Raw genomic sequence first — 23,570 nt, 5'->3', positions numbered from 1 at the left:
CTGCTCGACTGGAGATGGCAATAAGCTTGGAAGGCAATGCAAAACGCTTTAATGTGGTGATGAAAAAAAAATGTTGTTACAGGCGATGAGTGTATCTCTATGTTGACTGACGGAGATGGCATGATTCCTTGGTCCTCTACTGCAGATCAAAGGCGACTGCTGCTCCAGTAGGATGGGGGAGTTGGCGATGCAGATGATTTGGATCACTTCTTGTCCAACAAGTCCTTTGCCTCGTTGATCTTCGAGGCCAGGAAGGGCGAACCGCCTCGATCAGGATGGTTGAGCAACATGATCCGGCGATGGGCTTCCTTGAGCTTTGTATTGTTTAATCCTGTCTCCCTAATAGTACATGTAAGACGAAAAGAGAATAAGCAAGATAGAGTGGGTCAATACATTAAAACAGTGCAGAGTAAAGGACAAAGCAGGGCAGGACGCTTTTTGCAGCCGATAATTGATTCAACTTACTTGAGTCCGAGGACCAGTGCTGCCTCACGCTTGTCCATCTTGGCATCGAAGCCTCCCTTGTAGTACTTTCCGGCACCGATGGTTCCTGGTCGGGGAATGGCCGCCATGATCTTTGCACCGTGCAGTTCCCAGGTGCGTAGTGCGATCCTTGTGCCGTAAGCGGCGCCGGCGATTCCAACGCCGATTAAAAGAGGTGTTGACTAGTATTTCCGAGAAACAAAGGTCGATCAGCGCTCGAATCCGGAAGCGCGAGTTGAGTATTTCAAGGATTCAGCACTCAGAAAGGCACTTACCATGCTGCTGTGTTGTAGCTAAGAAGAAGGGTGGAGTGGAAGGAGCGATGCAGTGGAAGGAGCGATGCAGTGGACACAGCGAGCGTTGTTTTCCGTTAAAGTCCAGAAAAGGAAAACCCAAACTTGCATATATTGACGTCACCGTGTGGCGGTGAAGCGTCTGCTGCGAGGGTCAGAATAAAATCCAATTAGGCGCGTGCAGAGTGTTTGTTCCTTCTCTTATTTGCAGATTAACAAAGATGGTATATTACGCGCAAACCTAATTGAGTCGAAGGACAATCATCCATCCACCCTCAATCGATCCATCCATCCTGTCTATCCATCCAACATCAATGGGAGCGGTCTACGGTCGACTTTTCACCCATTGTCATCTTCGTTGGAATCAATCGCAGCGGCAGACAGCGTATGACCGACAGATCTGGAACTGATCTCGACATCATCCTGAATACCTCACCTCGTCCTGGACTAGGGCTAGTGTCCCTTTGCTTGACCACTGTCCTGGACGGGCGGTTTCTCAGCGCTTTGTCAGCTTTACGATCAACACATTCAGTTGCTCTCAGGAGAGGTCCCCGAATCGGATATTTGGAGGCAGCAGTAGATTTGCCTATCATGAGATCAGAGTGTGAAAGACATACGCTGATCCAACGTCTGGTCTCGATCTTCAATAGCCTTTCATTAAGCTCGTCAAGAACAAGGCTTACTACAAGCGTTTCCAGGTCAAGTACCGCAGACGCAGAGGTAAGAACGACAACAGGACCAAACTGCACCCTACAACCCACTTTTCCAATTCTTGTTTCGCAGCCGGACGAAAAGCACATTATCTGATGATTACATAGTTCACCCGACAAGAACTGGGTTGGCGCCCGGTCTCCATGGGGAACAAACAAGCACATCTTTCGCTCCTATCTGACACTCATACTTTACACGAATGGCTGCAACAAAACTTGATTTCCCTTTGACAACTTGATTGTGAACAAGGAAAGAGGAACAAGCATGGCATTAACCAATTGGTTGGTTTGGAACAATAGAGGGCAAGACCGACTACTACGCTCGCAAGCGTCTTACTGTCCAGGCCAAGAACAAGTACAACTCCCCCAAGTACCGTCTTGTTGTCCGCTTCACCAACGCCGACATTGTCTGCCAGATTGTCTACGCCAAGCTCCAGGGTGACTTTGTTCTTGCCTCTGCTTACGCTCACGAGCTCCCCAAGTACGGCGTCAAGGGTGGTTTGACCAACTGGGCTGCTGCTTACTGCACTGGTCTCCTTGTCGCTCGTCGCGTCTTGACCAAGCTCGGTCTTGCCGACAAGTACGAGGGTGTCACTGAGCCCGATGGTACCATTTCGATGACCGAGGCCGTTGAGGATGCCCCCCGTCCCTTCAAGTGCTTCTTGGATGTCGGTCTCAAGCGCACCTCGACCGGTTCCCGTGTCTTTGCTGCCATGAAGGGAGCCTCCGATGGTGGTGTCTTCGTTCCCCACGGTGAGAACCGTTTCCCCGGTTACGATGCTGAGTCCAAGGAGCTCGATGCCGAGGTTCTCCGCTCGTACATCTATGGTGGTCACGTTGCCGACTACATGCGTTACCTCGAGGAGGATGACGATGAGAAGTACAAGAAGCAGTTCTCCAAGTTCTTGGCTGCCGGTCTTGAGGCCGATGATCTCGAGGAGATGTACCAGGAGGCCCACAACGCCATCCGTGCTGACCCCGTCCACGTCCCCACCGAGAAGAAGAAGCCCGCTGCCGGCGAGAAGGTCAAGACCAACTACAAGGCCCGTCTCACCTACAAGCAGAGGAAGAACAAGGTCCAGCAGAAGGTCAAGGCTTTCCAGGCCAAGAACGGAATCTCGGCTTAAGCGCGGAATCTTTGCTAGTCTTTGTAATGAAGCTCTCTCTGGTTTTTATTGCTCTGCCGATCGAACCACGAATAAAAATAAAAAAACAGCAACGTGCCTGTCATGCATTGGATTTGAGCATATGGACCACTGAAGTGTTGCAACATGACCCAGAGTATCCGAATATCCACACCCCGTTGTCGCGACTTGTAACTCTTCCAAAAGAAAAAAGAGTATGGGCATTAAAGATGAAAAACGACCTTGAAGACGAGACAGTACGTGTCGTCGGTCATGATTGGCCTCTACGTATGGATCTATAGTCCAACTGCGAGCCTTTTTGTGAGACAAGACGGTCCGTTAAAACGAACGAATAACGGTGGGGATAAGGTGTATCCATGGCTCCAATGATTGTCATTCCAGCCGTCCAGGTATCCCAACCTCCCTGGCTATAAATTTCCAGCCCGGAGCTCCCTTTTTATCATCATCCGATACTCAAACGTATCTCGTCCACAACGTCCTCCGCAAGAACATGAACACAAACACAAACTCAGCTGCCACTGCGACAAAGACTCCCCGTCGTCGCTCAACCCTGACCGTCCTTCTCATACCTCTGGCAATCGCCTTCCTCCTGGTCCTCGCGCTGGTCTGTCCCCAGGTCGCTGCTGCGCCCATTGATTCGACTGCGGATTCCGGCGCTGAGAACGTGGGTTGCCTCAAGTCTGACGTCCTTAGCTGCTCGCGTGTTATAAGACGGTTCATCAAGGACCCCAAGCCCTCCCTGGATCTCATCATCATCACAGGGGAATCCCTGAAGGAACATCAGCCCATCGAACCTATTGACGAACCCACCGATAGGTCGACCAAATAAGGTCTCGAGAGGAGGTGGGAGGACTCAAGTCCGGAGCGAAGTGCTGAAGTAGCATTGGTCTTTTTCTAGAGCATGGAACGTATATTTGTCGTAGAATGTAACGCGCAGCATTGAATTATAATAGTCTTGAATCAGAAGGGAAAAGCTTTACGTATAACAAAGTGCTGTATTCTTTGACGGCGTCTACGCATATTCTTCTCATCCTCTCTGAATGGTGGAAGGAAAGGAGAAGAGGAAATGGGCTCAATGTGGACAAAACAAGACAGCAGTAGCAATGTGCTTACCATAACTTGGTACCATGGAGCCTGGACGCCCTGCGACTTTGTGCTTTAACAATAAAAAAAAAAAGAAATAGAAAAAGGGCGATCATGGAGGCGGGACACCTTATCCAGTCAGTGATGCCGCTCCCCACCTACAGGTCTATCATCTAATTGTAAGACTCTTTGTGGGGCGACATGACCCATCAAAGACGAACAAGCGCGGTGGAGGCAAAGCAGAGGAGGCCGACCAGAAGAGGCAACATGCATAGTTTCTATGGTTTCCATGGCCTTTGCGATTGTCATTTCAATTGTCCTAGCTATCTCAATGGTTCATTTGCGCAACCACCTGGCGTCCAGCTCCAAGGCTATAAAAACCTCCGAACCTGGGACTCCATCTTCCCCTCTCATCATCATCATCATCATCATCATCATCATCATCCAGCTTCACAACCAAAGCACACTCAAGTTATCCCTCTCGCTTCACGTACCATCAAGCTTTAAGTCCAAAAAAACGATCCTACAACATGCTCCTCAAGAACACGAACATCCACGCAAGTCCCGCTGCCGCCACGACCAAGACTCCCCGTCATCGTTCATCTCCGACCGTCCTTCTCATACCTCTGGCAATCGCCTTCCTCCTGGTCCTCGCGCTGATCTGTCCCCAGGTCGCTGCTGCGCCCATCGATTCGACTGCGGATTCTGGCGTTGAGAACATGGGCTGTCTCAAGTTTAACGTCCTTAGCTGCCCGCGTGTTATGAAACGGTTCATCAAGGACCCCAAGCCCTCCCTGGATCTCAACATCATCACAGGGGAATCCCTCAAGGAACATCGGCCCATCGAACCTATTGACGAACCCACCAATGGACCAACCAAGTAGGGCTTTGCGACGGACCCAAGTAAAAGCCAGAGCAGCCAAGAAAACACAAGCGAATGGGCGATGATCGAAGAAAGATGAGGATTCGATAAGATTAAGAGGACGCGAGACCAGAGTGAAACTGCAATCTCTTCTAAGCGCGAAACGTATATTATTTTCGTAGATTATAACGCCCTCCAAAGCATTGAATAGGCCATGCAATATAAAGACCCTTTATGACAAGTTTTATGGATGACATGTTGTTATGCTTTGAAGGTGTGTGCGTCAGTCTGTGTGTCTCTCTGTCTGCTGCTCATAGCAGCGATGGGGGTATCCTGAAGGAACAACAGGAACAGGAAGGAGTGGATCTATGTGGCACGTATATATCTATATGTCTATATGAAAACAATGCATCGAAAATAACAGCAGATCTAAGCAGCGGTAATGTGTTTGCCATACCTTGGGGTTTGGCACAGGCGGATTGTCGTGCTGTTGCGCCATAGGGCGTGGACTCTGGGTCATGGTGCGACTTTGTGTTCAGTCCAAGAAAGAAGGAAGGAAATGATGGGCTTATGGACAGTGGAAGACGATCTCGAGAAGGGGCAGGGGGAATGGGTAGCACAGCGGGTCGGTCATGCAAGACTTTTTCGTGTGGCGACACCACTCAACAATAGTGGGGGCTAACAAATACGGAAGAGGCACTCTGTAAGATGCATGTTGTGCATAGATTTCTATGGTTGCCACTCCATTTGTCTCAATTGTCCCAAGTACCCTAAGTATCTCAACTCACCCTCCTCCCAGGCTCTAGAGACGCCATAGCTTTGTCCGCGTGGTCTTCTGGTGTCCGCCTCCACGGTTATATAAATTCCGAGCCTGGATACCACCGCCTTTGCCCTTCTCATCACCACTCAGCGCTCGCTCAGCACTCACCCTAACGCGTTTCTCCCATAACCAAACGCAGTTTTCCTTCCTCAAGAAAGCTACCAAGGTCCTTACCATGTTCCGTGAAATCACCCACGCATGCGCCGCCGTCGCAATCACATCCAGGACTCCTCGTCGTCGCTCGACTATGGCTATCCTTCTCATGCCACTGGCAATCGCCTTCCTCCTGGTCCTCACGCTGATCTGTCCCCAGGTCGCTGCTGCGCCCATCAATTCGACCGAGAATTCCGGTCTCGAGAATCTCGCTTGCTTTAAGAAGAACACCCTCAGATGTCTTATCTTCAAACGGGCGACCAAGGAGCCAAAGCCATTCTTAGTGTCCGCCGTCAGGAAGGAAAGATCCGAGGCACCCATCGGACAGCTTCGCGACTACCTACTGCCCGCCATCGAACCGACCAACTAGAGCCGCCAAGGAAGGCAAGCGTGCCAAAATCTCCCCACCAAAGAACGAAAAGAACTTAACCTAAGGGCTCCCAAGTGCAGAATGATCTACCAAGCAGCGCTGATATCTTCCAAGTACGAAATATATGATTTCGGTGATTATAACAGCACAGTAACGTATAGCGTTGAATAGTTTACGCAATACAGCGATCCCTTATGACAAGTTTTACGGATAGTATAGTATTGTATTTTGATGGCGCGTGCGTGTCAGTCTGTTCGGTCAGTCTGTTCAGTCTGTCTGTCTCTCTGTCTGCCGCTCATAGTGGTGGGAGTAGTCGGAAGGATAGAAGAGGAGGTGGTGTGTGGATCTATGTGGCATTTATTTTTCTTGAGGGCGGGGCGTGTGTATCTTAAAACAAGGCATCTCCGTAGGGGAGCTCCGAAGTTCTACCGAGAACAACGGTGGTAGGCTTGCTGCTCAACAACTTGGCAGCGAGCTATGAAAAATAAAGACGAAGAAAGAATGGAAGTGGGCTTGAATAAATATATGTTCATCTTAGAAATACATGTCCTACGGATAAATTGCATGCTTCGATCAACTTACTTTGGAGACATCGCCGGCCTGGACCTTGTCAAAGGCAGCAAGGGATTCTGTGGCAGTGATCTTGTGGCCCTGAAGAGTCTGAGCAGCCAGGATCTCGGTTGTGGAAGCGCGGGACTCAAATTGGGAGGCGGTCTCGAACTTGGCCTGAGCCAACGCACGCTTGAACTCGTCAGCAGAGACCGACTTGGCAGCGGCCTTCAAGGAGGCAACGGCAGCCTTGGCAGCCTCGGCGACGTTCTTGTGCTCGCCCTGGACATACACACCAAAAAGACCAGCATCGGAATAGCCAAAATTGAAGGCAGCGATCTTGGTATCTGTACCGAACTTGGCGGCAGCGACAGCGAGGGGAGAGACACCAGCGGTGGACCACTTGACGAAGCGATCGCCTCCGAGCAACGAGCGCAAGACCTGGGCAGTGTAGAATTCGGGGGTACCGGCAGCGGCACCCTGGAAGGCAACGGCGATGTGGCCGTGCTCGCCAGAATGGGCAACACGAATATCACCACCATAATACTTGGCAGTCTCAGCAGTGGCGGCAGAGCCGGCAATGACCTCGGCAAAGGCAGAGTCGGCCAAGCTCTTGAGCTCGGACTCACTGATACCGGTGGCAACGAGGGCGATCTTGTTGGCAACAAAGTTGTCAGCAGCAAACTTCTTCAAGTCGTGGGTGGTGATATCAGCATAGGGAACGGCGTAGATAGAGTTGCCGAGACCGTGGCGGAAAGCAGCGCTGTGGGCAGCCTCAATGACAGTGACTTCGGGGGAAGCCTCGGCGACGGCACGCTCGGAGGCAACCTCGGAGGCAACGGGGTGGAGCTCATGCTCAGCAAACTTGGTCTGGGCAACAATATCGCCAAAGACCTCGACGAAGTACGGACTATGTTTGAAATGTCAAGTTCATACGTTAGCAGAACTGTGCTTAGGAGTCTAGGATGACATTGGGCGTACGGCATGTTAAAAATGAGAACGCATTCCAGGTCCAGGGTCACTTACACGTCCTCCTTCAAGCATTCGGCGGTGAAGGAAATGGTCTCGCGGCCAAGGCTAGTGGAGATGGCGCCTCCGACGAGCTCGGTCTCACGGGCGATACGGAAGGCAGAGCGCTTGCCGTTGTTCTAAGAGATGAATAAGGTATAGGAAGACGTGCGTTTATATTAGTGCCCAATTGCTCGTCGCACGTCAATATCGTCCAAAAGACAGTGTTGGGATATAGATATCGCTAAGAAAAGAAGAGAAAAGTAATCGAGGCGTAGCATATGTTCCTGGTAATTCCATTGTCCTGCGTGTCTTCATGAAAAGTCGCTCCTGAGGAATTCGATCGTAGTTGTAGACACAAAGATAGCCTAGAAACCCCTTCAGATGTGGTGCAGGCAACGATATGATGGTCGCAAAGACACATCTCCATATCCTAAGGATCGCCAGGTCGTTTGCTGCATTCAATCTGGCGAATGTTTCCTGTATAGTATCCAGTTAATCGCACCCATGTGTCTGGGACAGCGTGATGGCGATAGAGTCGGATGCGATCGAGGGTTGGTGTGAACGTCCTGTAGGGACCACAGTGAATACGGTCGATACCTTGAAACCAAAGTTCTTGATAAAGTGGGCAATGCCAGCCTTGTCCTTGGGCTCGAAGCGAGCACCAGCGTTGATGACGAGGGAGACGGAAGCAGTGGGAGAGCTCTCGTCGAGGGTAGCAACCTTGATTCCGTTGCTGGTCTTGGAGACGGCGGTGGCGTAGCCGGCCTTGAGGATGGTGGGGACCAGGTTCAGGGTCTTGCGGGCGGAGGAGATGGACAACATGGTGCTCTAAACCGGTCAAAAAAAAAGGGAAAGTGCGGTTGTGTGTGTTGGTACGTGCTTCGTGTGTAAAAAAGAAAGGTTGTAGGAAATACACGCGCCGCAACGTGTGTTCCTGCGCCCGTATTGCGATATAGGAGGTGTAGATGGGCAAGGAGGTTGATGGAAGGTCAACAGCTTTCCGAAGGCATGTTTTATGGAGATTGATTGATTCGTCAACGCGCGTTTGTCTTTGCTGTGTAATCCTCCAGGGCTGACTCCAATTGCACTGCTGTTTGATCGGCCGGGATTCTGCTTGTTGTTTGTATTTTTCACGTTTTCCCGAGTTGCATTCGGATGGGTGTCCCTGAGTGATCCCGGACGGGAGTCGGACGGGCTGTTGCCATGTCGAAGGAGTGGCATAGGAGCAAGACGAGCAAGATGTGATTACCGTTGCTGAAGGGAGGATGGAATGAGAGGAGTGATGAGAGAAGGGGAGCGAAATCAAATCAAATCCGATCGGAGGTCTCGTCCGGACCACCTCACTCGCAAGAGAATCTTATTCGTACCTTATTTCCTTCGACATCTCCAATACCCTAGAGGTGACGTCCGCTCATCCCATTATTTGCAAGCAACATTGGGCCTTGATATTTCGGTTGTACCTCTTTTGGTGGCGGACGATCAGCTCCCGCTTTTCGCCCTTCCGCATCCCCCATTCCTTATCCTCATCTTTCGCCAGCATCACAATCACCCTTCCACTCCCTTCGCCCCTGACTCCTATAGTTGGTATAAGCAATACTCACCAATGCTTCGATCCCTGATCCGCCTGAGTGGTACGACTGGAAAAGGATCTTGCACCATGAAACGCACGCTATTTTTCCACGCTAAGACTGACCATCCTTTTCGCATGGAATTAATACACATTCATGAACTTAGTGCCCGGCAGGACAGTTCCCAGAGCATGCCAGTTCGTTGCTAGAGGTGTTGCGCTTTCAGGGCCCGCTCCTGTCCGCTCACAGCTCGGTCTTACCAACGTTCGGTATTATAGCAACAAGGCTGATGGTGCCCGTGCGCAGACCGCCAGTGCTGCCGGCGTATGTATCACCTAAAAGCTATACGTCTCTCAAGTGGCCGCATGTGGCTAATATCTCGATCTGTACATCTTCTAACGTTCATGCATTCGATTTGATCAAAGGCCCTGAACTGGAGGACCTTGGCTGTCTTCACTGCCACCGGAGCAGGGTTGCTTTACTACTTTCGCGAGGAGAAGAAGCGCGTTGAGGCCGCCCGAGGTGTGTACCACTCATTGATTGAATGAGTCCATTGTACATGCATGGCGTTCTTCTTACATTTTTTAATATTCAACGCTCCATCTTCCTTTCGTCGCTTCATGGTGCATTGCAGCTGAGGAGGCGCGTCTTGCTAGAGAAAACACAACGTACGGAAAGCCCAAGATCGGTGGTCCCTTCTCCTTGATCGACCAGAACGGTGTCCGCACTACGAACGAGGACTTTAAAGGACGTTATATGCTCATCTACTTCGGGTTCACCAACTGTCCGGATATTTGTCCAGAGGAATTGGACAAGATGGCTGAGGTCCTAGATACCGTCTGTACGTCTTTAACATTCACTTGACAAGAAAGGCATTGCCATACTGATATACATACAGACAAGATTCTGACGACGAATCTTTTTTACTGGCTGTCATGTTTAGATGATGATCCTGAGGTGGGTAATGTGATTACTCCCATCTTCATTACATGTGATCCTCAGCGCGACACCGTCCCCGAGGTCAAGGAATATGTCAAAGGTAGGAGGCTTTTTCTCATTGTCTTCGCCGGCTTAATTCCTGAACCGCACCTCGGTTTTAGTAATACTTCTGCATTGTGTGCTCTGTAGACTTCCACAAGAACCTGGTTGGACTGACTGGGTCGATGGATGAGATCGCCAAGGTCGCGAAGGCATACCGCGTCTACTTCTCGAAACCTCCCAAGGTGGCCGAGGGAGAGGACTACTTGGTTGATCACTCCATCTTCTTCTACCTGATGTCGCCCGAGGGTGAGTTCGTGGACTGCTATGCCAAGGACCACACAGCGGAGCATGTATCTAAGAGCGTAAAGGAGCACATCCTTGACTATATCCAGAAAGGTGGCAAGGTCTCTAAGGAGCTTCCATCGCGCCAAGCTCAAACATCGTCCTAGAATACATGAAAGTATCATAATTTTGCATTTGAAGAAAGCTTCTCTCAATTTTTTTGCACTCCTCGACTGCAAGGTCGGGACATAGATCAAATGAAGGACAGGCATATTATATACACGCATTCAAAAGAGACGTTTCCTTCCATATGGCAAAGGAGCTTCGTTGTTGTGTGGTGACACGAAAATGAAAATCTAAGCTCACGATGGTGCGTTTAAGTGAGGTACATGGTAAAGACAGCTCTTTAAGGCCCTATCAACACATACGAAAGCGCTACATTCGCTCAAGACCTTTTTCTTGCTTATCCCTGCTTATATCCCTTTGTGTTTGTTGGTGTGGATGATGATGCCATTAGAATGCACTGACTGGGATGGGTCCATTCAGGGCCTCAAAGATCAACATTCCAGTCAGGATCGCGTAAGGACATGTGCGCGCCGTGGCGCTTTCTATTCATCACTCAGTGTTCTATGTATACGCATAAAATATATAAATATATGGCATGTGCAAGCCGTTGCTACCAGCTTGGATGTGTCGAGAGAGAGAGAGAGCGCGTGCGTATGTGTGTCCATATACGTGTGTAGGATGTATTTGTGACATCTGATGATGGGACGCGCCCTGTTGCACAATATATCCGCTTCTACTACGTGGGCCTCAGCCTTGACCATTCTGTCAGCATTTACGAAGGCCATCCATCCAGGGTCGCCAAAAAGGAGGGATCCAGAGGATATTCTTGACCACTCATAAAAAGATCCGAGGGCAGCTCACCTGAAGGTGTCCCTGTGTCCATATTCTTTCCCTCCATAGAGAGATTGAAGTCATTCAAGGCATCTGTACCGCCCTCAACATCTTCCATTAGATTAAACTCTGGGCTCAGGCTGGTTCTAAGGCTACTGCCTGCAGGGCTCGAGTAATTCGAAGGAGAAGAAGCCTTGTCCGCTGAACCTGATGCCGGTGCTGCATGGCGCTGGTTATGAGGGTGAACCGGATTTTGGTGCACCGTGCCATCAGAGGAGATGAAGGACGATCCAAGCAGAGACGACATTCTTGGGGAGCCCACAAAAAGAGAACTGGTATCACGTCCGCCTTGCACAGCAATGGTCCTAGGCATATTGGGGGCGTGTCCATTTACCGCAGATGGAATCGATCCAGACCCTAATCCTGTCCCAGCTCCAACTCCAGCTCCTATTCCAACTCCAACTCCTGTCGCCATTGTGCCGTTGATCGAGTTGCTCGTGCCGTTCGTTGGTCCTGTCAAGCCTGGGCTTGGGAGAGGCATGATTACTCCGAGGCTGGGTCCTGAACTGTTGCTAAATGGATACCCTGTGCCTCCAGGCGACCCCAATGGGGCAGTATAGGGTGTGTAACGAAGGTTCGCAGAAGAAGAGGCGAGGTTGGAATGGACTGGTGGTGAGCCGATGTGCATGTTGCCAAGCGTCCGGTGCAGTGAGTGCGTTGATGGTGAATTGATGGGCATCGGCGTCGACGCTGCTGCATTCGAGCGATTTGCAGCTGCACTCCCTTTCTTATCAATGCTATCGATCTCATCCTTGAGCCGCTTAATCAAATCTGCCTTCTTGCCTCCACCATGCTTGCCTCGCTGGCGCAGCATCTCCTTGAGTTCTGCTACGGTCACATCTTCAAAGTTTACGCGCCGCATCGCATCGTCCAACAGCTTTTGTTGCTCTTCCGTCCGTGCATGCGAAGAAGAATTTCGTGGGACAATGCGCTCGATCTGAATCGGTGCAGATGATGCACCAGGCGTGAGCAGTGCGGGGCTGGGGAGAGGTATGGGCTCATTTCCTGGAGTGAGATTGAGTGGCAAGGCAATACGATTGGCCTTGACATCAAGTCCCAGATTTGGCGGTATAAGGGAGTCTTGTTCGGGCTGTGCAGATACTGGTTGTTGGGGTTTGGGGTCAGAGTCAGAACCACCTGTTACTGCCGCCGCTGCTGCCGCCGCTGCTGCCGCTGCCGCTGCCGCTCGACGCTCCGCAAGAGTCATAGAAGGGGGATTCTCACTTGCTGGGGTGCCCGAGCCATGAATTGATCCGTTGGCTACTGCGCCCATTGCTGCACTAAGGGCCTGGCTGCTTACCACTGGAATCTCTGCTGAAAGAGATTTGTTGGGAAACTTCTTTTTGATAGGAGGGGTCTTCAAGCCACCAGCGCTAAGCAATGCGCTTTCAGTCTTCAGGTCCAAAGAGGCGCGATTGTTCTTTGGAAGACTCTGACCGAAAAGCGCCTTGATGCCTCCTTGAGAAACACGAGGAGTAGAAGTGGATGGTCGCGGTCTTGATTTGATCTTGGAGGGCCCGCCAGGCGATGCAGCTGGGCCAGGTGACACTTGGCGCGAGGAGAAATAATCATCGCCGGCGTAGTTGCCTGGCGATAGTGGCGAATTGGCAGGCGAATGTCCGCTGGGAAAATGGCTCAGCGCAGAGACATGCTGTGGGGTGTACAGATGGTTGCCAAAATGAGACGACGTTGGATACGGAGCAGGACTTTGAGGTAAACTAGTTTGACTTGCGATCTCTAATTGTATCTGTAACATTTGTTGCTGTTGCAGCTGGTACAGCTGTTGTTGTTGGCGGAACTGCTGTTGCTGCTGTTGTTGCTGAAACTGTTGTCGCTGAAGTTGCTGCTGCTGCTGAAGATGCTGCTGAAGATGCTGCTGAAGATGTTGTTGAAGATGCTGTTGATTTTCTTGCGGCTGTTGACGCTGCTGTTCTTGACCCTGACCAGGAATCTCCCGTCTTTGTTGACGTTCTGCGCGGTCCATGAAGGAAGGTGGATTCGGCATGCTAAAACGGTTTTGCTCGTCGGGTCCCCAATTCTCCTCGTTTACGTTGCCCTGCAATAATTGTTCCATGTCTGCATCAGCGGAATCGCCAAAGGCGTCTGTGGCCAAGAACGAAGTCCATTCGTTGGCTGCACTGAGGTCGTTCACAATGCCTTTGTGGCCAGAGATCAACGATAGACCGGATGAGACCCCATTGGACGCGACATTGACAGCGGCATTGACAGAGGCGTTGACCATTCTTGGTCCTTGTGTTACATCTAATGGGGCGGAAGAAGCAAGAACCTGGCCTGTAGACCATGGGTCGTATGGAAGTTGTTGCTGCTGTTGCATGGCAATCATGTATTGCTGTTGCTGCTGTTGTTGCTGTTGCTGGCGGAGGCGGTCTTGTGCAGGTTGGTACTGATTCTGTCCGGCAATACTGTTAACAGTGGCGTTATCGAGCTGCATCTGCTCAGCTGACAGTGCCCTTGTGAGCAGGCTTGTGCTTTGTATATTCTGCGGGGGAACATACATGGCCGATAGACGTATTGATGACCCAGCTTGCTTCTTGATAAGGGCGATGGAGCAGTGGCTCTGACACTGCTGTAGGGATAATATTGGTAATGGTTCGTACAGCTGGTTGTGAGTACTGGCTGCTAATGATGCCGGTCCCTGTGCGCTGTTCGGTGCTTGTTGGCTGCGACGGTTACACGGAAATGCAAATCCTATAGAAATTAAATTAAGGTCATCAGTAAATCCCTTTTTTTCTTCTCTCGGTGTGTAGGCAGGCAATGAGACAATGATGATGTTGTCCGGGCCGCCCTTGGTGCTTCATCGCTAGGGCAAGATGCGCACGTTCAATGCTGAGCCGCATTAGGCACCCATGCAGCTACAAATATGACGACGCGGCAACGCCATGTGTGTTCGTGTTGTTTGCACAAGTCTTGTAAATATTTAACCCTCAATGCCATCTTCACTCCATCAACGAGATTGGCTCATATCCGTTTGACCTTTTCACCCCGTTGCAGTTCGTCGCCACTTATGTCGATGTTAATTTTAATACTGTTGTTGTTGTTGTTGTTGTTACTGTTGTTGTTATTGTTGTTGCTGTTGCTGTTGCTGCTGCTGCTGTTGCTGATACTGTCGAGATGAAGACAACCTCGGTTGAATCAAGTCGATCATCTAAGCAAGCGAGAGCATTCAACGTTTCTTTTTGTAGCCCTCCGCGCAGGCGAGAATAAATAAATAAATAAAAAAAGAGCAGAAAAGATGTCGGAGACACCAAGAGAATCGAGGCGCTCTGCTTTTTTTTTTTTTCTTTCTTTCTTTCAATGGCTCGACTGGCCAGATAGTTGTGTCCTCCAGTCGATTACCGACCATGGTATAATGTGTATAATGTGTTTGTGCTGCCTGTTCAATTCGATTCGACTCCCCCTCATTTTCCTGGGAACTTACCACGCAGCAATAAGCGAGACGGAATGTCCAAATATTGTAGCTGTTGTTCGTTGCAGTGCAAGACTTTTGCGATGGCTTTTGGGCTCGTGCTTGACTCAGTCTAGGCTGTATTGCGGCGGATGTGCCTCTGACGAATGGAAAAGAGTGCCAAGACGGATAAGATGGAGATGTAGACATGGAAGGCAAGAAAATAGGATTGTATCAGTCAGTGTCGATCAAGGATATAAGCGGAGTCTCCAGTTCAAAACGTGAGATGTCTTTGTGCAATGATATACCACGTATGGGCTGAGGAGCAGAGCAGGGAATCGAGCTGTGAGTGTAGGCTGCAACAACAGAAGAGGAAGAAGAGGCAGAGGTATGCAGTGGGAAGAGAGACAGAAAGTACGAGCGAGAGAGGGTAGTTGATATTGAAAATGACAAGTGTGTCAAAAGAAAGATGATGGCCAGCGGGATGAGTGAGGGATTGGAGGAAGGAAGGAATCGAAGGATTGAATGTATGAATGTACGAATGTGTATGAATGTATGAAATGAACAAGAATAAAAAGAAAAGAATAACAGTGAGCGGCAGTTTGAACAATGGTGGCGTATATACCCTCGCAGGAAGGGTCCTCCCTCGGAGAATGCGATACGATGCGATACGATGCAATGGGATGGGATGGAACGGAATGGGATGGGATCGCGGTTGGCATCAATGACGCCATTTGTGAAGGGCAGGCGGCCACAGAGTCCTATCCGTCAGCATCGTCACCAGTATCTCCACCATAGATAGCTGTCTTGTCTGCTTCATTCGGTTAGTGTGCATAGTCTATAGGCAAACTAGCCCTGTTAGCCGTGCCCCATGCTGCATCTATAGGGATTACATCTAATTTTCTTACCTTCGTCTTCTTATTCCTTCGTCTCAGACTCGGAGGATGAGACTGCAACATCGGTAGCAATAACAGAAAAGTAAAGTGATAACAAGTCGCCGGCTTGGATTCTTTCGACGACTCTTGCTACATTGCATAAGCACAGCTGCAGACCCTGACAACAAGTGCAAATAGTCTAGCAGACAGAACCATATGATGCATGCACGGTATCGGACTTTTTTTATTATTATTATTACTCGAGAGAGTTGCCTTCATGACTCAATGCTGACAAAAGAGTGGGAGAAGCGCACAGCGAACTCCTTGGAAATTGAAACTGTCCTTAAATCCTCCATCGATCCAGAATATGGCTCTCGGTGGCGTGTGTGTATGTGTACGCATCAATGTATGCCTCTTGGTTAACCGTTCTTAAGTCTTCTTGTGCCAAACCAATTTGTATGCATCCGTTGTCTCTGGGTCGACATATTTCGCCAGTCCTAGTGTCTTGAACCGCTGGTCGATCAACAGACCCTTGCAGAGCTCCGCAATCACGAGCACCTGAAGGTGCGGGCAGAACAGCAGCGCCTCAAAGAATCGGCTCGTCGTCGCTCCTGGCGCCACCAGATGCAGTTGTTCGAGACGCTTGCAACTCTTGGCCAATGCAATGAGCGATTCCTGACGATAGGCCATTCCACTCTGAGCCGATCCTGCACGTGGCAAGATGAGGTTCCGCAGGTACCGGAGCTTGGAAAGTGTCTGGAACGACACGTCCGAGACCTCGTTCGCATCCAGCAGTGAAATGTACTCGAGTCGCAGACAGTTCGAGGTCAACTCGAGCACCACCTCATCATTGATCTTGGGCGGTACAGACTCTAACCACGAGACATTCAGATGACGCAGGTCTGGACAATGCCGTGCAAACTCGATCATCTCTGGTGCTCCTAGACACGCATCCGAGTCAAGCAACACCAGCTTAGTCAGGGCCTTTCCGCATGTCCGCGCCAATTGCTGGAACGTCTCCTCTGGAATGCTCTTGCAGCGCTTGAGAACCAGTTCCGTCAGGGGGTTGGTGTATGTTGCAAACATGTGGAGTGGGTGTCCGTTCCCGACTGGCAAGATGGGGCAGATGTAGTTGGTGAGGGATACCATGAAGAGCCGACGACAGGATTCTGCTAGAGCACCCCAGGGAATGAGCCCCTCCTCGTTTTCGGTCGAGACCTGGCGTCCAGTTGCAAAGACCAAAGTCAGGTCCCGGAGTCGTTTGCTGCAGTGTTCGGATAGGGCGAGAACAACATCAGGCGTAATCCAATTGATGACAAACTGGCCGTTCTGCTTGTCGACGACGTCGTGTGAATCAATGATTTCGATCCGCTTCACAAACTCGCCATACTCGTGCGTCGAGGAAAAGTCAGCGTTCTCGGTCTGCTGCAAAAAGATGTTGAGCTCGTCGCCTGCCTTCCATCCATGAAAGGTGCGCTCCTGCCAAAGAAGGGGAGATGCGATGTTGTTCCAGGACTTGCAGACAAGCGTCAGGGGTCCGAGGTTGTGGTAGAGAGTATGTGTACGGTGGTTCAGATAGTCGTAATGCTGGACAGCCAGGAACGAGAATATGTACCGGAGCAGGTGCGGGCTTAGAGAGTGTATGCCTACGGGTCGAATCACATCCCCAGCCTCCTCCTGGACGCCCTGGTCCGCGTCCTTTCTGATACTCTCTGGTGACTCCAGCTCGAAAAGCAGTTGGGGGTGAAACGGGTGAAACTGACACGAGCAAGGGCAGCCTACAGTGCAGAGAAGCATTAGCGTGAGTAATTGGTCAATTTGGGTCAGCCCAGCCCGTCAGTTCTGGCAGGAGTGAGCAATAACAATATACATGAGGGGTGTGACATTCAACGCACCTGTTTTCTTACACTGGCTACACTGATGATTGGTAGGACGTGTTGGAATGGACTTTTGATAAGTCCTGGAAAGGTCGATCAAGGGAGGGACACTAGTGAAGAAAGAGACAGAGAAAGAAGAAAAGAAGGAGGAAGGATGGAAGGGAAAGCGATGAGCAAGAGCCAGTAAGCGATGGGGCCATGCACTATGGGAGAGAGTTTTTCTTTTGTTTGTGTTCTCGCTCTATACATGCATGGTGGTTTCCTGTATTCACGAAGCATGGGGCACATACTTTAAAAGATACATCATAATGCACTGCGAAAACAATAAGCATGCGTGCTTGGTGCGGAATGCCCTCCTATCCAGATGTATGCCCCAAGTAGACTTATTAGAATAGACATCGGGGTCCTGCCGACACTGCCGAGAAACACGAATGGTCAGCCTAACAAACGCTGCGATACTTACGAGCACACTAATAGAAAGGATACTACAATACAAGGATATAAGGTGGCATGACAAATATAATCCACTTGGCTTATCGCCATGCCCATTCTTCAATTCTGGCTATGGTGTCGAGGCCCTATAGACCTCGTCGTTGAGAGAGTGAGGAGCACGGAGTCGCTGATCAGGCAACGAGAGCTTACCTGGAACAAACTCTATTTCGAATAAGGGTTAAAGAAGTGATCAGACGGCTAGAAAAATGCGTTCAACGTCGGTTTTGGTTGACGCGTTGCAAATCATGATCCGGCTTCGGTGTTGATGAATGGATCTGTCAACTTAGCAAAAACAACTATACCAAACGACTCGCGAAGGTTTTCACCATCTTGGCTTTCCACAGCTTACAGAAACAAAAGTGCCCCATAGCATTTGAAACCAAATGTTTGGCTACAAAAATCTACAATCCCCCGCCCCCGCCCCAATTCCGCGAAAGCAGGACCGACCATCTCATCCAGTCAGGCTGAATGCACCAAAAGAAAAGGTATAGCTTGGTTCTCCACGTAAAGTTGATGATTTGGCACCGAAAGATTTAACTTGCACTAAACCCATATAAAAAATAAGCCTACCAAACACGGCTTGGCACCATAAACGATGATCCACACTGACATGTCATCGAGTTGTAAGCAGCTAGGCTTCGACTGAAATTATTAGCCGTGTCTGTCTTCTTTCGCACAAACATATCCTAATTATACCAATGATACGTGTATTAGCGTTCGACACTGCACGTGCTTCTATTCGATATGTGCGCGTAAACTGGAACAGCTGCACAGCTTCGAGATCCATTGGATGGGTTACGGTCATAGCTTGCGCGAAGGCCACATTTGCGAAACACTTCAGTGGTGCTTTTAGCTCACCAGGAACATTAGCAGTGGCGCTCAGCCTTCTCGTCTGTGCTAGCTCACGTTTGTACACAGATGCTGACACTCGCAACACAACTCTATGGGTGCATCGCACCGAGATTATTGATTCACATGACGTCGTCGACAAGCAGAGCGGCTAGTTTGATTACCCTCGCCGTTGTTCTTGTAGTGCTGCAAGAGCATTCCAGAGGAGACGTTCCAGCAATTGGCGCGGACATACGGAAAGGCCCTGACTAAGCTGGTGTTGCTTGACTCGGATGCGTGTCTAGGAGCACCAGAGATGATCGAGTTTGCACGGCATTGTCCAGACCTGCGTCATCTGAATGTCTCGTGGTTAGAGTCTGTACCGCCCAAGATCAATGATGAGGTGGTGCTCGAGTTGACCTCGAACTGTCTGCGACTCGAGTACATTTCACTGCTGGATGCGAACGAGGTCTCGGACGTGTCGTTCCAGACACTTTCCAAGCTCCGGTACCTGCGGAACTTCATCCTCTGCAATTCAACCTCAAAACTCGCGCGCGCCTCAGTGGATCGTAGGGTCATTACTGAGAGTCGGCTATAATGAATATATACAAAAAAAATACCTAGAATCATAAAGCGCTTTCAAATGTTAAGCCTCATTACCATAATCAGTTAAAGTTCTTCGCTCGCAAACTCAATAGCATTGCGCTTCAGGCTTGGTATAGACTGTGTAGCTTGAAAAACGAGGTCCAGCAAAGTGCAGATTCCTGATTGCGTCCCGTAGGCTTTCTGCCAGCGGAAAGCTACGTCTAGGATAGGAAATGGGAAATGCTCAATATATGGCGTCGTGATATGAGGCAAGAGCAGCAGCCGCGAGCTTCTAGGAAGAGAAAAATAGGAGAGGGTTCGTGCACATCCGTAGAGGAGCAGAAAACTTTAAGTTCTGCCATACCACATTGATATGCGTACCCTTGGTACCCGGTTCAAATGTATCTACGTGGTTCAGAAAAGACTTGACAATAGCTTGAACGCAATGTCAATTTGTTCATCTCAAGAGGAATGGGGGGCAGAACATGGCGGTTGGTTTTGCTATAGAGATACACTGTCCAGGCGGGAGTGGAGAAAGACTTGAAAGACAAGTTAGAACCCAGTGCATAGTATAGAGACGCGGTGTAACCCAACGCGTTGCTGTATACATGAGACACTATCAAGTTCACGGGAATTGATTCAGGTTCTGCCAAGGCGAGGCGTAATGCGGGATGAAACCCCCTATCTAGAGGTGGCGCCCTAGTAGGGGGACCCTGGTATTTCAGGGGAGGAATCGCGGTATGGGAAGTGTTTTGTTTATTTTCATGGCACGAATATGGCATGTCTGTATCGATGTTTCCTGTGTCTTCTTTTGTTGTCGCTAGCGGGGTGTAGAATTTTGTGATTGGAGATGGACAGTGAGTGATAGTAGCGCTTCAAAACAAAACAAAGGCTATAACGCGTTCCTGATGATAGACTACCAGCAGTTAGAATATAGGATTCAGCGAGAAGAGTGTCAAACGGTTCTCGTAGCGTAAAGGCATATGAGCGGTAGGCATTTTGGAGATGGCAAATAAAGGCGCTGATACATGGCTTGCGCCTCATAAGAGCAAGTTGATGCTTATTCTGGCCTATGCTCAATCTAGTGCTTTCTTTTTCATTTACACGATGGAAGAGCACTAGCGATCATACGCGTGAGAAGAATGAAGAGGAGGTGAACCAATGAAGGCCAGCTTTACAAACGCCCTTCGAGATTAAAAAGCCGAGCAACCTAGCCGACTCTCTTTTTCCGTTATCAGCCATGCTGTCTTGAGCCAGTTATGCGACCACTAGTGTTGCCACTAGAAAGTAACAGGGCAACATTACCTCAGATCGATTTCATCACACAAGGCACGTAGCGAAGTTGAATTAGTAACAAATGCATCTTCTTGGTCCCAGGCCCGCTCGTGCCCCATCGTCCTCGACTGTTGAATAGGCTGCAAATTTGCACTGCCAATGGGTCTCCGTCCGTCATGCACAGAAGCATGCCTTCCCTTCCCATTCCGTCCCATTCCAACGGAAAAAAAAACAATGACACAAACAAAGGCTGAAGATGAAAAATGAATTAAGGTTAATGAAGATCCTCCGCCACTCTTTACAAAAAATAGGGGGAGGAAAGGGTAATGGTGAAGCTGGGTAGGGTAACTCGCGTGCTTTGTTTGCTTCGGACTTTGGGTTGGGGCACCCTGCACCATTGAATTGATCTGCGTATTCATTTTAACTCTTCAAGTGTGACACGGATCTTACAGAAGATACGGTTAATGCACACACACGCCCTTCATTTCATTTAACCAAGGAGTCTTCTTCACACTTAATTTATGATGGCGCAAGACATTTACAAAAACGATGATAGAATGTGATGGAATGGCGGCCATTTCCCGTTAGAGATTCAGTACCCTTGAATGTTCCTGCATCATTTTTCCCCCACGAGAATTCCATCCCATGGCATCTGAACGCACCTCAATGGTAATTTGAATGGGACACGTCTACCTTCCTGGTATCGGAGTAGCAATCACGAGCCCACTGGCCTCTCCAACCCATCCCTGGGAAACTTCACTCTCTTTGTGGTCCCTTTCAGCACATGGTCTTTCCTTTTGGATCGTGCGGACAGACTTAAGTCCCCTGTCCAAAAGACGGACATAGTTTGTGCCATACCTACGCTAAATCTGATCGCTTCATACTTTCGAACTGTATTCATTCGTGTAGCATTTGAATAGGCGACAGACGAGCGATGGTAATAGCAATGGTCAGTTATAGTCTACTAGACTTGCCTGTGATCTTATGCTTGTGCTGTAAACTCATGGCAATTATCTCGTAGACCATGTGCAAAGTAATAAAGATCAATATCAAAGAAACGAAACGGTTAAACATTGAAATGTCTCAAATGAATTACAGGCTAAACAAGGGGTTTATACCGATACGATTTACCCCTGCCCCTGGCCCATTTCCCATCGCCACATATATAACACCCAACATTCCTCGTCTCCACTTTCGCGCCTCCTTCGTTGCGCCCATTCCATTAGACCATCCTCATTCTCTCTTCTGTAGCTGTCCCTGCATCAGGTCCACCATTGCACCAGCCCTCACCAATCGTAACAAAACAGCACCAGAAGCATATATACAAATGGCTCCCATTCAACGCCTCGCCGCCGGACCTCTCTCCATCATCACAGGCGCACTCATGGGTGCTCTGTCTGGCCCCAACAGCTCCCCTCCTTCAAATGGCACCAATGCGACCGTTTGGGGAACAGAATACAGAGGCACCGCCTCCTTCTTTAACCTCACGCTCGACAGCACACCATCGCCCATTTCATCGCCTACATCCACTTCCTCCTCCTCGATCCCTTCCCCTACAGCGTCACTCACAACTCCCACCTCCAGCTCATCTCTCGTCTACTTCAACAGCCAGGCCAACACATACACTGGCTGCAACAACCAGACTTTTTCTTCGACTGACAATGTCGCTTTGATGAATCCCCTCCAGTTCAATAACAACAATATCGATACCACCAGTTCCACATGCGGCCAGTGGATCCAGATCCAGAACCGTGCAAACACTCAGGAATCCACTTATGCCCAGATCGTCGGTGTATGCGACGACTGCGAATACGGATCCGTGTCCCTGAGCCTTGGAGCACTGAGTGAACTGGCCCCAGATCTGCTCTTTGATGAGATGGTGTTTGATGGCCAGTCCGATCTGACGATCGCCAACCTGACAGACCCAGTGAACCCTTTGCCTCCCTCGACACCTATCTCGCCCAAGGACTTGTTGGACGTCAAGTGGCAGCTCTCCGAAGCCCCCGAGGTTCCATCTCCATCGGCGCCAGCCCCCATCCCCACTTCAACCACTACTACAGCCACAACGACTACAACGACCACAAAGACCATCACAACAACAATAAAAACGACTAAGACGTCTGCCCCAACCAAGAAGAGTCCTCCTCCTTCCGAGCCAACAAAGGAAACCCCTGCTCCTAAGCCTAGCTCTAAGCCTCCTGGAGGAAAGGGGTTTACGGGCAAGGCTACCTGGTACTCGGACACCTTTGGCCAGTGCGAGCAGCACTATTCGCAATCAGATATGATTGTCGCTGTTAACCAAGGTAAAGCACAGAATCTGAATATTAACTTGAAAAAAAGGGATGAGGGGAGGCTGCGCGCATTTGGATTTTTGGAGTTCGCTACTAACTCTTCACACATCCTTCTGTAACAATCAATAGCTCAAATGGGTACCGGTAAGAACCTCTGCGGCAAGAAGATCCTTTTGACCAAGAAGGGAAGCAACACCCAAGTCGTTGTCACGGTCGTGGACATGTGTCCAGGCAAATACTGCAAGTTTGGCGATCTGGATCTATCAAGGGCTGCGTTCCAGAAGTTTGCGGACTTGGACGTCGGTGTACTGCAGCTGCAGTGGAGCTTCATCTAAGAAGCACTGTTTGTTATACCCCCTCTTCCTTGGTGTACCTAGTGAATAGGTAGTCAATCTCTTGTAATTATTCGTTATCCAGCATTCGCCATAGAGCTTCCCCTTCGTCGTCCACCTTATAGTGTCTTCCCCCCATGTAGACTATTTACTCTTCCGCATTTCAACCCTCTGCATCCTATAATACTTACACAAAATAAATGTTGAACAAGTTATAGACCAACAGTGCCGCGTGATCAACGTTTGAAGTGATGCATTGCATTTCCAGCGCCACAGAGGAGTGGTGATTTTCTACGAAACGCCATAAAGGCCTTCGCCTGTTCCCAGCAATTATTACGCTCC

The 23,570-nt window shown here is 49.7% G+C and overlaps 12 protein-coding genes across 12 annotated transcripts; 7 read left to right on the top strand and 5 right to left on the bottom strand.

Annotated features, from left to right (window-relative positions):
• The first annotated feature begins 21 nt into the window (after nucleotides 1–21).
• Nucleotides 22–831, top strand: BC939DRAFT_463808 (uncharacterized protein). Its single transcript, XM_051557282.1, has 2 exons — nucleotides 22–665; nucleotides 759–831. The coding sequence occupies exon 1, from the start codon at nucleotides 289–291 to the stop codon at nucleotides 526–528; it is 240 nt and encodes a 79-aa protein (XP_051408169.1). The 5' UTR covers nucleotides 22–288; the 3' UTR covers nucleotides 529–665; nucleotides 759–831.
• BC939DRAFT_485035 (uncharacterized protein) lies at nucleotides 544–2,613 on the top strand (the record flags this gene model as incomplete). The annotated part of the gene is made up of 3 exons (XM_051559282.1): nucleotides 544–546; nucleotides 1,427–1,496; nucleotides 1,787–2,613. 3 exons carry the CDS (start codon nucleotides 544–546, stop codon nucleotides 2,611–2,613), a joined length of 900 nt encoding a protein of 299 aa, XP_051408168.1.
• A 508-nt stretch (nucleotides 2,614–3,121) lies between these two features.
• On the top strand, nucleotides 3,122–3,460 carry BC939DRAFT_480583 (uncharacterized protein; the record flags this gene model as incomplete). Its single annotated transcript, XM_051558951.1, has 1 exon — nucleotides 3,122–3,460. The coding sequence occupies one exon, from the start codon at nucleotides 3,122–3,124 to the stop codon at nucleotides 3,458–3,460; it is 339 nt and encodes a 112-aa protein (XP_051408167.1).
• A 267-nt stretch (nucleotides 3,461–3,727) lies between these two features.
• Nucleotides 3,728–4,620, top strand: BC939DRAFT_299490 (uncharacterized protein). Its single transcript, XM_051551375.1, has one exon. It carries the CDS (start codon nucleotides 3,995–3,997, stop codon nucleotides 4,427–4,429), a length of 435 nt encoding a protein of 144 aa, XP_051408166.1. The 5' UTR covers nucleotides 3,728–3,994; the 3' UTR covers nucleotides 4,430–4,620.
• Nucleotides 4,621–5,228: 608 nt separating this feature from the next.
• BC939DRAFT_299464 (uncharacterized protein) lies at nucleotides 5,229–6,112 on the bottom strand. Its single transcript, XM_051551374.1, has one exon. It carries the CDS (start codon nucleotides 5,868–5,870, stop codon nucleotides 5,379–5,381), a length of 492 nt encoding a protein of 163 aa, XP_051408165.1. The 5' UTR covers nucleotides 5,871–6,112; the 3' UTR covers nucleotides 5,229–5,378.
• A 195-nt stretch (nucleotides 6,113–6,307) lies between these two features.
• On the bottom strand, nucleotides 6,308–7,556 carry BC939DRAFT_401814 (Metalloenzyme, LuxS/M16 peptidase-like protein; the record flags this gene model as incomplete). The annotated part of the gene is made up of 3 exons (XM_051552633.1): nucleotides 6,308–6,394; nucleotides 6,502–7,378; nucleotides 7,495–7,556. Coding segments are annotated over 3 exons (1,026 nt in total), but the record flags the coding sequence as incomplete, so codon positions are not given.
• Nucleotides 7,557–7,571: 15 nt separating this feature from the next.
• On the bottom strand, nucleotides 7,572–8,146 carry BC939DRAFT_463799 (uncharacterized protein). Its single transcript, XM_051557281.1, has one exon. The coding sequence runs from the start codon at nucleotides 7,904–7,906 to the stop codon at nucleotides 7,721–7,723; it is 186 nt and encodes a 61-aa protein (XP_051408163.1). The 5' UTR covers nucleotides 7,907–8,146; the 3' UTR covers nucleotides 7,572–7,720.
• A 936-nt stretch (nucleotides 8,147–9,082) lies between these two features.
• Nucleotides 9,083–10,477, top strand: BC939DRAFT_506770 (SCO1/SenC-domain-containing protein; the record flags this gene model as incomplete). The annotated part of the gene is made up of 6 exons (XM_051560822.1): nucleotides 9,083–9,110; nucleotides 9,214–9,371; nucleotides 9,473–9,569; nucleotides 9,682–9,888; nucleotides 9,991–10,086; nucleotides 10,176–10,477. 6 exons carry the CDS (start codon nucleotides 9,083–9,085, stop codon nucleotides 10,475–10,477), a joined length of 888 nt encoding a protein of 295 aa, XP_051408162.1.
• Nucleotides 10,478–11,148: 671 nt separating this feature from the next.
• Nucleotides 11,149–13,785, bottom strand: BC939DRAFT_480579 (uncharacterized protein; the record flags this gene model as incomplete). Its single annotated transcript, XM_051558950.1, has 2 exons — nucleotides 11,149–13,004; nucleotides 13,206–13,785. The coding sequence occupies 2 exons, from the start codon at nucleotides 13,783–13,785 to the stop codon at nucleotides 11,149–11,151; spliced, it is 2,436 nt and encodes an 811-aa protein (XP_051408161.1).
• A 1,940-nt stretch (nucleotides 13,786–15,725) lies between these two features.
• BC939DRAFT_496122 (uncharacterized protein) lies at nucleotides 15,726–18,290 on the bottom strand (the record flags this gene model as incomplete). The annotated part of the gene is made up of 4 exons (XM_051559673.1): nucleotides 15,726–17,326; nucleotides 17,889–17,895; nucleotides 18,068–18,079; nucleotides 18,267–18,290. The coding sequence occupies 4 exons, from the start codon at nucleotides 18,288–18,290 to the stop codon at nucleotides 15,978–15,980; spliced, it is 1,392 nt and encodes a 463-aa protein (XP_051408160.1). The 3' UTR covers nucleotides 15,726–15,977.
• A 10-nt stretch (nucleotides 18,291–18,300) lies between these two features.
• Nucleotides 18,301–19,343, top strand: BC939DRAFT_506767 (uncharacterized protein; the record flags this gene model as incomplete). The annotated part of the gene is made up of 2 exons (XM_051560821.1): nucleotides 18,301–18,402; nucleotides 18,951–19,343. The coding sequence occupies 2 exons, from the start codon at nucleotides 18,301–18,303 to the stop codon at nucleotides 19,341–19,343; spliced, it is 495 nt and encodes a 164-aa protein (XP_051408159.1).
• A 2,589-nt stretch (nucleotides 19,344–21,932) lies between these two features.
• Nucleotides 21,933–23,231, top strand: BC939DRAFT_480577 (uncharacterized protein; the record flags this gene model as incomplete). The annotated part of the gene is made up of 2 exons (XM_051558949.1): nucleotides 21,933–22,908; nucleotides 23,026–23,231. The coding sequence occupies 2 exons, from the start codon at nucleotides 21,933–21,935 to the stop codon at nucleotides 23,229–23,231; spliced, it is 1,182 nt and encodes a 393-aa protein (XP_051408158.1).
• Nucleotides 23,232–23,570: the final 339 nt, after the last annotated feature.

This window comes from Gamsiella multidivaricata (genome assembly GCF_025024155.1).
Source record: "Gamsiella multidivaricata strain RSA 2152 chromosome Unknown BC939scaffold_79, whole genome shotgun sequence".
Classification (NCBI taxonomy): domain Eukaryota; kingdom Fungi; phylum Mortierellomycota; class Mortierellomycetes; order Mortierellales; family Mortierellaceae; genus Gamsiella; species Gamsiella multidivaricata.
Note: the sequence above shows the minus strand (reverse complement) of the source record. Positions and strands in the feature narration are given on the sequence as shown.